A 12,440-nucleotide genomic window follows, 5' to 3' on the forward strand; every position below is an offset into this window, starting at 1 on the left:
CTTGGGCTCTGTTGCTCAGATTAAACCTGGCTTCTGTATCCAGAAAAGATCATCATCTCCCGTAATGGCTGGGGATGAAGAAGGGTTGAGACATCTTTCAAATAAGCATTTAGCTTTGAGAGCATGTCTTCTATCACCATTCTCCTTCTTTTCCTGAGCACCTATGTGCTGTTATGATTTTTACTGGCCCTGAGATTATGTTTGGAACTTACCTACCTTGGTAATGCAAATGTGTATTTCCTAATTTCTTCCCAATCAGTCATTTTCTTAAAAAAAACAAAACAAAGCAAAAAACAAACAAACAAACAAAAAACACACCTCTTCATTCAGTGTTGCATGCTGGGAGCTTGCCTTGGATAGTCTGTCTGAGCTGCCTGGCTCAATGCCACTGTGAACTTTATACCCATGTGGGATCATCATTTGAAAATGAAGAAGTGAGAAGAAAAGCAGAAGGGTCGGTGCAAATCAGCCATTTGTGCCATTTGGGGTGGTTAAAGCAGTGGGAAATAGACTAGAATTGGATGGACTCTAAGCCTGCCTTTGACTCTATTCTTCCACCCACAGGAGAGAAGGTTCCTTATCTGTGTCATAAGGATGTCAGATCCACCTATAAATTACTTCTTGGGGATCATTTTGAAATTCTCTATCAAAAGACACCATATGAATATAATTAAATATCTTATTGTATGGCTCATTATTCTACAAATATGGATCAGATGTTGCAAAGATATGTCCAGAGGCCAGGCAGGGAAATTCATGAAAGGAGAAGAGATTGGAAACTGGAGAATGAGTGCCCTTTATGAATGTGCAAATGTGGCTTTTCATCCTCTAATTCTCATTTTATTGATAAGGATACTGAAGCCTAGAGAATCAAAATGACTAACTAAACATGATAACCCCAAAGTAAGGCATACTCAAGACCAAGGCAGTTACCTTCATATCCATTCTCCTGGCATTTTTTTTCTGGGAATTATGAGTTACATATCCTATGTAGAGTAAGATTGGCTAAAATAGGCACCTACACAGTCATTTACTATTACTGTGCCACCAGACATCACTAATCTATGACCGATTTTTCTCCTTGTGAGCCCACAGGTGCCCTCAGACTCTGTCATCCTAAGGCTCCAGGCAGTTATTAATAATTGATCCATCTTGCTGCGATATTACCTAACAGCACTAAATCTTTAAATACAAAGCTTCAGATTATCCTGTCTAATAAGATTTTCCTCCTTGAAACATGGCTTATTCTCTGAGGGTCTTTCCTTGAAGATTTATGAACCACTTGCCATGGGCATTTATGGTTTGCAAAAAGGTGAAGCACCATAAGATTAATTGGCCTAAAGGTTAACAATAAAAAGCCCTAATCCCTGATGGGTTTTCTCTCCCTCTCTCCTTGCAGGTTGACAGAACAGAGGTGATTCGCACCTGCATAAACCCAGTGTATTCAAAACTGTTTACTGTGGACTTTTACTTTGAAGAGGTGCAGCGCCTGCGGTTTGAGGTCCATGACATCAGCAGCAACCACAATGGGCTGAAGGAAGCTGACTTCCTTGGAGGCATGGAGTGCACGCTTGGCCAGGTCAGTCAATGGTCTCTCTTCCTCCCATTTGCTCTCATTCAGTTCATGCTTGTTTTTCTCCTGGTTTTATTTTCTTTTACATGCAACATTTTATGATTTCCTAATAGAATGTCATATCCATTATATTTACATAAGGATGGTGCTACGAATAGGTGAAAAGTTACCTATTCTGCAAAATTAATCATTTTTTTTCTGAATTCCTTCATTTATTTAACAACTTTTTATTGAGCACCTATTCTGCTTTGGTTGTGTGTCTGTGTTAGCTGTATCCTGATACGTTGTAGATTTCCATCTCCCAATTCAACTGTGAGAACCTATACACACAAGGAATACGGTGCATTTGCATGTATTCCAAGCCTCTTGTGCCCAAAATAGCCCAGAACAGGGCCTAAATAAATATTTGGTGAATAAATAAATGCTTTTACTTAACTTTCACAACACTGATATGAAGTAAAAACCACTAGTGTATATATATTTGTCACTGAGAACACCAAGACGCAGAGAGGTTGGGTTTAAGCACCACACTACAAAGTGGCAGAGCTAGAACTTGAACCAGGTCGGCCTCCCTCCAAATCCCATCATTTTGCTTCTATAACACCCTTCCATGTTTTCTTCCCTTCCTACTGTACCCAGAACTTTAGGTGCTCAGGGAAGCTCTAAATGGAGAAATAGTCCCAGGGCCCAAGTATCAGACACTCCGATTGGAGAAGGCATTCTTTATGCATCTCAAATAGAGCAACTTATGATGCTTCTTAAGCCACAGGGAGAGCTTTCTGCTGGCTAGAATCAAAGGAATCATTGTGAGATCAAATGCTTAAAAAAACGAAGTTCAGGGGTTGAGAAGAAAGCAAGATAAACAAGGTCAGAACAACCGTGGCAGGGAAAGGGGCGGAGGACACCAGTTTCACTGAACCAAGGTCGGATGCTGATTTACTGTGAAACCAGTGAAGCTGAACTTCAGAGCCCCTTTCTCTTGTGAATTTCTTCAAGGCTCTGGGTTACATTTTTATTTGTAGTTTTGTACTTTTTTCTCTCAGAAGGATTCCAAATTATCTGAGCCTCTAACTCCACAAAACCAGCCTCAGTTCCATGTGGAGATAAGAGTCAGCCTGGTAGAGAGAGGGCACATATGCATGCTGGTTTCTTTAATTGTTTTTTATGATGCCTTGTGCCACTTATCACTAAAAAGAAACGTCTCCCAGGTGAACACTGAGTGACAAGACAGACATGTCCTCAGTTACCCATTTCTAGCAAATATAGTGATTACTTTCATAGGATTCTTTCTTATTCCTTTAATGAAAGGTAAAGGCCCAATGTGGAAGTATAGCTGAGGGGAGGCAGACAGAGAACCTGGCGTATATTTCATAAATATAAACTCTCTTGTGACTTTGGAAAAGAATTGATGGCAGATAGTTCTAGGGTCCTGCCAGGTACAGCATCCAAAAGGTAGGCATTGAATGGATAAATGAATAAATGAATGAGTTTAAAATGGACTTCGATAATGTATAAATAAATTTAAGAGGTGATTAAAATGGCATCTTTTAGAAACATAAGTGAGCCTTTCCAAGATTTTTCTTAGATGATGCGCATCCCTTATGCATAAAAGTAAAATCCTATACCAAGAAATAGATGTAGATCCAGGTAAGCATCCTATGAATAAATGATCTTTTTCACCCAAAGCTTTGATCATTTTGTCTATGCAAGTGACCCTCATACTTACATCTTTAGTTTCTCACAAAGCTCATCAGGTCCTTGACCCTCTGTTTTGTGCCAGGCATTGTGCTTGGTGCCAGTATATAGTGGTGAGCCAAAAAAAATACTGTCCCTGCCCTCCAGCAGCTCAGGGTCTAGTTGGGGATAAAGAGGGAAGCAAATAATTACACCAGCAATTAAACTACAACCATTATAATTCTTGCTAAGGAGACAAATAGAATGGGAGACTAAACATTAAGAGAATTGCATCAGGTGGAGAGGAGGTCCTGGAAGACTTCTGATGGGAAGTGGTATGTACAGTGAAACTTGAAAGGAGAGGAAAATGCATCCAGTGAGAAGATAGAGGAACACAGTCCAAGCAAGTAGGGAAGTTATGGATCACCTTTCCCAGGCCACATTTCAGGATCCTGTAACCTATCTTCATTTCATTCATTTAGCAACTCATTCTGGATTGCATTGAGAATATACTTTTTATCAGTTTGGTAAATGATTTCTCTCATAATTAACACTTATTTTTAGACATATTTATCTGGTCCCCATACCTAGACTACAAATTTCTTAAGGCCAAGGACACAGTCAGCACTTCTTTGTGTCTAATGCAGTGGTCGGCAAACTCATTAGTCAACTTGTTGAGTATTTTATTTAATCAAAGGATTCAGTGCACGTGTGTGTGTGTGTGTGTGTGTGTGTGTGTGTGTGTGAGAGAGAGAGAGAGAGAGAGAGAGAGAGGGAGAGAGAGAGAGAGAGAGATTTATTTTTCTCAGACTACAACTGATGCTGGAAAGGAGAGGGAACATGACTTCCCAAAACCCAGGCAGGCAGCCACACATTCAAAGCCTGTTTCCTCAAAGCTGTCTACAGGTCCTTGCTCTGTCCATCTGCGATTGACACATTCTCACTCTGCCATGTGAAACAGCAGGACTCGTGGCCTTTAGGAAAGGAAAATAGCAGCCCCAGGCATGCTAGCAATTGGCACTGACCATGAAGTTGGTACCAGCACAGCAAGTGACTTAGCACTGAGCAATTATGCCAAAGGAAGGTTCATGTCCCCCAAGAGCACTCGAGGCAGAACTGCGTGTTCTCAGCAGATGGCTGAGGGGGGCAAATCACAGGGATGCAGGGCGCTTGGAAAGCTGTGTCTCCTTCTGGCTGAGCGTGGAGAAATCCTTGGATTTCTGTTGGCTAAAAGGAGACCAGGAGCCAAGCCTGCTGCCCCCAACAGAGGGTGTGTCAAGGAGACACATGGCCCCTCACCAAGTAGGATAGCAAGCTGATCTTCTTTAATACAATGCCTTCATTATTTTTCTCACACTGCTTATTAACTGCTTCATTCATCCAGTGTTTTTCTACTCCTTCATGTACCGATACAGTGACCAATGAGTCTGAAAAAATTAAGTAATAATGCCCTAACCGGTTTGGCTCAGTGGCTAGAGCACTGACCTATGGATTGAAGAGTCCCAGGTTTGATTCCGGTAAAGGGCATGTACGTTGACTGTGGGCGCATCCCCGTAGAGCAGGAAATCTGTGACTTTTTGAAGTAATTTTAGACTGTCTGGGGTCTCTGACTCTCATTCCTGAGAAAGATCATGTACCAGATTCCCTCAGTGAAACTGTTCTCTGATTTGAACTGCATCAGAATTTCCTAGAGACCTATTAACACATGGAGTGCTGGGCCCCTCCCCCAGAATTCTTGATTCAGATGATTTAGCAAGAGACCCTATATTTGTATTTCTAAATGATGGGGATGCTGTGGGCTGGGATCCACACTTTGGGAACCATTACCCCTGAGCCTTGGGGAGAGGAATGCTAATGAATATTGGACACTGTATCATTAGTTTTCATTGTGAAAGAACTAATAGTTGGGCCAATTGTCTGGAGAAATTAAGGAGGACAAAGAGAACATCTGGAGAGCAGAAAAAACAAGTTTCATAAAGTTTATTGTCCCACAAAGTGCTGTGTGCATGGCTTTGAGCTCATGTTCTTGGCAAAGATCTAGATTTCCAGAGTTTGCTCTCTCATCCACTAAATGTAGCTGATAAATGTATTATCCAGACTTGGGGGGGAGGGGTTCCTTTCCTGACACAGGTGAGTGTTAGGGTTGCATCAGCCACAATGGCCTCTTGAAGGATGGGCAGAACACAAGCTGTCAGTGATCAATAGAAATTTGGTCTCAAATTGGGGTGAACCCAATTAGAGGACATTGGGGTATGACATTGAAGAGGGTGTTATCCAAACGCTATGTCATTTTCACAGTTCGAGTCCTTGGATTGGCATTTTGTTGCATAACATCTAATATCTTCATGGCATAAAATTGATGGCCCTGTGAAGTCAATTTTACACGTTATGCTGGCAAATCATTTACTTCTGCTTCTCACAGGGAAAGCTTTTCTTAATTTTGCAGAATCAGTGTAAGTAGAAGCTCCATGAGTGATAAATGATGTTACAAGTCAATACCATCTTCTCAGCTCCCGGGAACTGGCTGGGAAATCCTAGGAAAGAGTACTGCTTCCCATGCTGACTGCTGTTCTGTCCATTGGTGGGTGGGATTCACATAGAATGATTGTGAATGAGCAAGCCCTTAGTTCTCCAAGGAGAACAAAATTAATTCTTGTTTTTTTTTCCTCTGATACCTTGGTCAGACAAGAAATCTTCTTAAAACTCAGATCCTAGGAAAATTCCTCTGCTTTCTCTGGAGTCTTCCATTTGTACCTTTAAATCTCATTTACAATGTCCTGAATGGAAGTCTTGAGCCCTCGGTCCTGGATCTGCCACCAACTCCCTGTGGGATCTTGGGCAGTGTGCTTAACCTCTCTGATATAGTGGCCTCATTCATAGAGCGAAGTTTTGTTTTGATTAATCTCTAAGTATTAACAGTTCAATAGTCAATGATTCTCCTTTATCTCTTTCCTTTCCCCTTGTCTCTGAAAATAAGCATCACCCCTGCATTCTCATCCCTTTTTAGAATGCTCCCTGTTCCCAACCTCACCCCATCCCCTGCTCTTCTCATCTATGAGGTAGCACGTCATTCAGCCGCAGACTGTATCTCCTCCATAAAAACTCCTCCCCTGGAAAGCCACTCTTTATGTCTACTTAATCTTAAAGATTATTTTTAAAAGATCTATTTCATGGTAATTAAAATGGACCTGTGTTTAACTGTTCCATATACATTCTGTTCCATGTACATTCCATATACATTCACAGTAATATGATATCTCTCCTAACTCCTTATAATTACATGGAAGAAGGGCAAGAGATCTGGACCTGGGTGAGAATTTGCAAGGACTGATATGTCACTACTGAAAAGCAACTTTTTTTTCCATTTTAATTTCTTTATTGATTAAGGTATTATATATGTGTCTTCTTCCTCCCATTACCTTCCCAACCCCCCCCCCCCACACACACACACACACACTCATGCCCTTACCCCTTTGTTGTCTGTGTCCATTGGTTAGGCTTATATGCATACATATAAGTCCTTTGGTTGATCTCTCCTCCTTACCCTCCCCACCCTACCTTCCCTCTGAGCAACTCTTGATGTTTCTTGTGGTCCCAACCTTTTAAACCAGGATAGTTCAGGGCAGTTGGCCCACAGTTCAGCCCACGGCTCTGGACCTGTCTTTCCATACAAGGAGCCACATACACCACTTGGTTTTGTTTTTTTAATTAGTTTTTATTGATTTCAGAGAGGAAGGGACAATGATGAGAGACAATCATTGATCCGCTACCTCCTGGATGACCCATACTGGGGATTGAACCTGCAACCTGGGCATGTGCCCTGACCAGGAAGCAAACCGTGACCTCCTAGTTCATAGGTTGATGCTCAATCACTGAGCTGGGTGCCACTTGGGTTTAAAAGCAGCTCTCAGGATCTCTATCAAAGCTCCCAACTGGCTTTCATTATAATCCCTGCCACCTACTCAGAATGACTAACTGATAAAATCCACTCTCCACCCTGTCTCCATGGTGTTTACGCATGCCCTCCCCATAATTTAGCCCTTTCCTTTTCCTACAAACATTGTCTTGTTATAACTACTTTGTTAGCATACTTGAGTGTCTTATACAAAAATACTCTGTACTTGTCTTAGCCCTAAAGCATAAGACACTATAGCACCAAGAACTGAATCCTCAATATGCCAACTAACCAAAAAGTCAATTCACCAAATAACACTGTGGCTCCCAATTTAATTCTCTACCAATTATTTTTATTTACCAAAATAACATTTTGAACTATTTATAAAGTTATTTTAATTATTTTAGAACTTGCAAAATTTGTTGTTTGTTTGTTTAGTTTAGGCTACTTATGAAATTTAGTTGCTGGTTATCATAAACATTTCTGAGTATCCAATGTCTCATAAGACTAAACTATATCTTCTCACCCAAAGGAGGGGAGGGAAAAATATGGTACCAGCTCTTAGCCCATTTCTTCATAGACCACAGGAGTAGGAGGACATATTTCTACAATACTAGTAAATACTGGTAAAAACATAATATAACCTGCCTGTTGATTTCAGGGAACTCATATTCAGGTGGAGGAGCATGACACTTAAGTATTGTATCGATTCTTAAACATAATGAAGAACTTCAAAACATGCAAAGGATTCTAATTTAGGGGAAATGCTTTGGCTGAGGTATTTGTGGAACTGCGCTCTGTTAGGTGTTTGAGAGCATTTTGCAGATGCTGCAGATAAAGCTTGCGTCCCACTGCACCATCCCCAGGGAGAAGGCTTTGCGTGGGTAGTTTGAAGCTGATTGTTTTTAATACTGTTTTTGATTATAAAGGAGACCCCAGCGGGCTGGGAACATTAATAAGGAAAAGGTTAAGAAAGCATCCATAAAACTGCGTGGACATCCCCCCAAAGCTTAGAATCTCCAATTCAAACCTACTTAGGGAAAGATAATATTTTTATTAATAAAGTTCAGGGGAGAAAAAACAAAAACAAAACAATAACTGCTTGGGTTACACAATCACTCCCAGGAGTCTTGGTTTCAGATTTAAGGACAAAATGAGGTCAGGTGTGAATTCATTCACTATGTTTTGGGTGGAATGTGAACCTTTGGGGCACCTCTGTGCACCAGGACAGGTCGGCTGAGATCCCGAGTGAGCTCTTTATATGCTTCACCCACTCTTCCTTGGCTTCTGCCTCCAGGAGCCCGAGGTCTGCACACATTCCCAAGCCAGTTATCAGGAACAGAGGAGCAGAAATTCTTCAAACCTCTCTCTCTTCAATGAGATTCAAACCAGGAAGAGCTATTGTAGTATTACAGTCAGTTTGGGATTCCAGTGGAATCAGAACAGCTTGGATTGGGGAGGAAGAAAAAGGCAGTGCTGAGCTTACCAGGGTCAGCTCTTTGATGCTCTGATCCTCTGCTCAGTACTTCCAAGGAGGGGATTCATTCTTCCATGTTGAGTATCCTGGGAACGACTGTAGGATAAACCAGGACTCCATTCACCTAGGGCTAGGCCATCCCAGTTTTTACAAAACTATTGTCGTGGTTTAATTATTAGCACTGTCCCCTTTCATTTTCAAAAGTGTCCCAATTAGAACAATATAATTGATGGTCCCTTTGTGATAATAGGTACTTTTCCTAGCTAACATTTACTAAGAGCTGGTCATGTGCCAGCCATTTGTGATCTTGGTGCTATCAATGTCATCATCACCACCAGCAGGCCAAGATTATACATCTCCTTACATGGCAGAGCCAAGATTCAACAATAAGTTTTTGGATTCAAATTCAGAATACTAAGCTCTTCCTCCCTTACTCCTAAACTGTACTACCATTGAGCTTCCATTTCATGTACTTAAGAAAAATGTCCATATGCCTTTACAAATCTCCCAAGTCTTCCGACTTACTTTCTCATAAGCGGTCAGTGGAAGGGAGGAAAGCTGGTATTCGGGGACCTTGCTGTGGTTATGGTGTTGTGTTTAGTGAAGCCAGTGTACCTCTACTTGATAGATCAAGAATTAGGCTTTGAGAGCTCAACTAATTCATCTGAGATTGTGCCGACAGAAAGTTGTAGAGCTAGCATTCAAACCTAAGTTGGTCTGCTTTCAATACCTGCCTCCCCATTATGCCACATTGCCTACCACACTGTGTTCAATTTCCACAAGCCGTTGCAGATTGAAAAAAAGTGGAGTAGCAATTCTACCTAAATGCTATCACTGTAAAACTGCTCAGAGAGGTCAAGACAGAAGCAACCTTCCCGCAAGTTGGTAAATTGATTCCGATATCTAAAAAATCTCTCCCTCCCAGCTCAGGAAGCCGGTGACATCCACCAGCAAAGAGATATCCCACTTGTGAGTGTTTATCTGAAATACCCCTGACCTCATTTCTCCCTCATTAGAGACCTGTGGCTCACATAGCAGTTCAGGTTAACAATCAGATGGAAATAATCTATATGAATTCATTCATCCATCCAGTCATTCCTTTATTCAATGAATGATGCATTTACTGCAGACAATAATAATGAAAAGCTTATATATATATATATATATATATATATATATATATATATATATCCATTCATTCAAATACATATGTATATGTTTATTCATTCTTTTACTGGGCACTTCGGATATGCTAGACACTCTTCAAGTAGTGCTGCCTCAACCATGAACAGTGTTGGCAAAACCCTACTCTCATGGAGCTTACCTATTCCTATATAATATAATAACAGATAATAATAGCCCTCTGAAGGAAAACCAGCTGGAATAAAGAAGAGAGTGGAGGGCAGGGGGTGGGTGCTAATTTGGATAGGAACGTCAGGGAAGCCCTTTCTAAGGAGAGACCAGAATAAAGTGCGAGCATCCATCATGGAAAGACATCCAGAAAAGTATTCCAGGCAGAGGGCAGAAGAATTCCCCTTACACACTGCCAAACCCTATGCTGAGACTTTGCAAAGATCTCATTTCATCCTCACACAAATCCCTGATGGGAAAGTACCAGTATTTCTCCATTTTCCTGCTAATCACCTAAACCTTGAAGCCACTTGCTTAGGTGCATATCATTACAAAGTGGGGGAGCCATGAGTTAAAACCAGGCCTCCTGACTCTCAGACAACATCCCTACTATTGCAGGCTGAGCAATTCTATGTCTTGGCCAGTCTGCAACACTTACCAGCATTTTCAAAGCAAGGTTTAGACAATGACATTAGGAAGAAGCATATGTAAAGCCTGCCTCATCCATCTCATTCAGATCTCATGTGCCTTTGACCTGACAAAATGCTCTACCCTGGACATTAGGTTGCTTGGAGATGCAACTGTTTTCCTCCTTCTCCTGAATGCTACATGATATGACTCTGAGGTTGGGAGGAGAATGGTGGCTTCTGATTAATAACTGAGCTAGGTCATTTGTGGTGATGATGGGGCAAAGGTGGATAATTAAGGAATAGCAGTCCTTAAATACATCTCAGAAACTCTTTCCTCCACTGCATCCCTTGCTAATGAAGTCAGAGAAAGGGTAAAAGCCTGTAATTAGACTTGAAGTAATTAGAACCCTGCTTAATAGAAAGCTTAAGACAGGAAGCCCAAACTAGTGGATTACCCAATGCTCCTGTCATTCTGAATCATTCTCCCAAGGGTGGTTCTTTTGTTGGTCTCCAGTAGGGAGTGAGAATTGAACTGACTTTGCATAAAATTTATATCCACACATACTCATGTTTTATGTCCTCTCCCCTGAATGTCTGGGAAAGTTTCAGTATTGTACCTTTCTTGCTTCCTACACATTTACCCATTAATAAAAGTCTAACTCATCAGAACAGATTTATTTAAAATTCCTTTACTATAAGTCTTTTAAATCTGATCATATCGAACTAAAATTGTCTGCAGGCAGTTCTTTCTTTCTAGCTCAGTGCTTCTCAACTGTAATGTGCATGCAGATCACCTAGGGATTTTGTTAAAACGCAGATTCTGACTCAGTAGGTGGGGTGGAGTCTGAGAAACACATTTCCAGGCCCTGCTGCTGCTGCTGCTGCAGCTGCTGCTATAAGGGGCCAGATAGAATAAGAAGAGGAGGACACAGTGTGAGAAGCAAAATAAAAGTTCTTCTCAGTCCCACGGGCAACTTCACTTGCCTTCTCCAGGGGTGCGGGACATCTGGCCCTCAGGCCATATAAGGCCCACTAAATCATTTGGTCTGGCCCTGCCAAGGCATTATGGTAAGTTCATTAAATGTTTGAACAGATATAGCAGGCTATTTTTTAAGTTGATAATTTTGTATGGCCTGAGAAGGATGTTATAAATATCCAAATGGCTATTGGTAGAAAAAAGGTTCCCCACCTCTATCCCAGCAGCTATTCCCAATTTCTAATGTGAAAATGTGGATCTTGAAGAATGAATAAATTTTGCCAATTAATGGGAGAAGATGTGAGTAATCCTAGGCAGAGGAAATAGCAAAAGATAGAGCATAGTCCTTGAAGGGGTTTTCTTTTCTTTTTTTTTTTTGCTCTTTAAGATATTTTAAGGCTTCCTTTTATGGATAAGACATACAAGAGGCCAAAGTTCTCAGCGGTTGCTCTATGCTCAGACAGAAGTGTGTGTATTTGGGTCAGCGGTGGGAGCAAGGAGACCAAAAGATGGGAGAATAGCACGAAGAGAAGGCTCTTCTGGCATAGTTTTTACCTTGAACAGGTCTGATGTCTACCAGATGAAGTGGTATTGCTCAGAAGTATCGGGGCAGGAAATGGGATGGTAGGGATTTCCTTAAAATCCATCATCACTGAGGCCATCATTGCATCTTTTCCCAATCAATGGGCAATTCAGTTTTATATTTCTATGTCTACTACTTCAAATTATCTCAAACTTGGTGGCTTAAAACTAAAGAAATTTGCATCATAGTTCTAGCCGCAGGCGTCTTCAAACTACGGCCCGCAGAGGAGTCTGATCCGGCCCGCCAGGTTTTTTGGGCAGTGAGCGCAGCCGAGGTGTTACAGTAGGAATTAGTAGTTCATATAGTCCGGCCCTCCAGCTCTCTGAGGGACCGTGATCTGGCCCCCACTTTAAAAAGTTTGAGGACCCCTGTGAGGGTGAAAACTGAAATCAAAGTCGGCAGGACTCTGCTCCTTCTGAAAGCCCTGTGAGAGAATCCATTTCTTTCTTCTTCCAACCTCTGGTGACTGATGGCATTCTTTGGCTCACTGCCACATCACTTC

At 41.5% G+C, this 12,440-nt stretch overlaps 1 protein-coding gene across 4 annotated transcripts in view; it reads left to right on the forward strand.

Annotated features, from left to right (window-relative positions):
• The window catches only part of CPNE4 (copine 4), a 325,568-nt gene that overhangs the window by 214,667 nt on the left and 98,461 nt on the right, over window positions 1–12,440 (forward strand). For all 4 annotated transcript variants that reach the window (XM_036431485.2, XM_036431488.2, XM_045579294.1 and 1 more), the window contains exon 3: window positions 1,400–1,579. In XM_036431485.2, the coding sequence (XP_036287378.1) occupies window positions 1,400–1,579 (180 nt within the window). The remainder of the gene's footprint in view (window positions 1–1,399; window positions 1,580–12,440) is intronic.

This window comes from Pipistrellus kuhlii, unplaced genomic scaffold (genome assembly GCF_014108245.1).
Source record: "Pipistrellus kuhlii isolate mPipKuh1 unplaced genomic scaffold, mPipKuh1.p scaffold_m20_p_11, whole genome shotgun sequence".
In the NCBI taxonomy this organism is placed as follows: Eukaryota; Metazoa; Chordata; class Mammalia; order Chiroptera; family Vespertilionidae; genus Pipistrellus; species Pipistrellus kuhlii.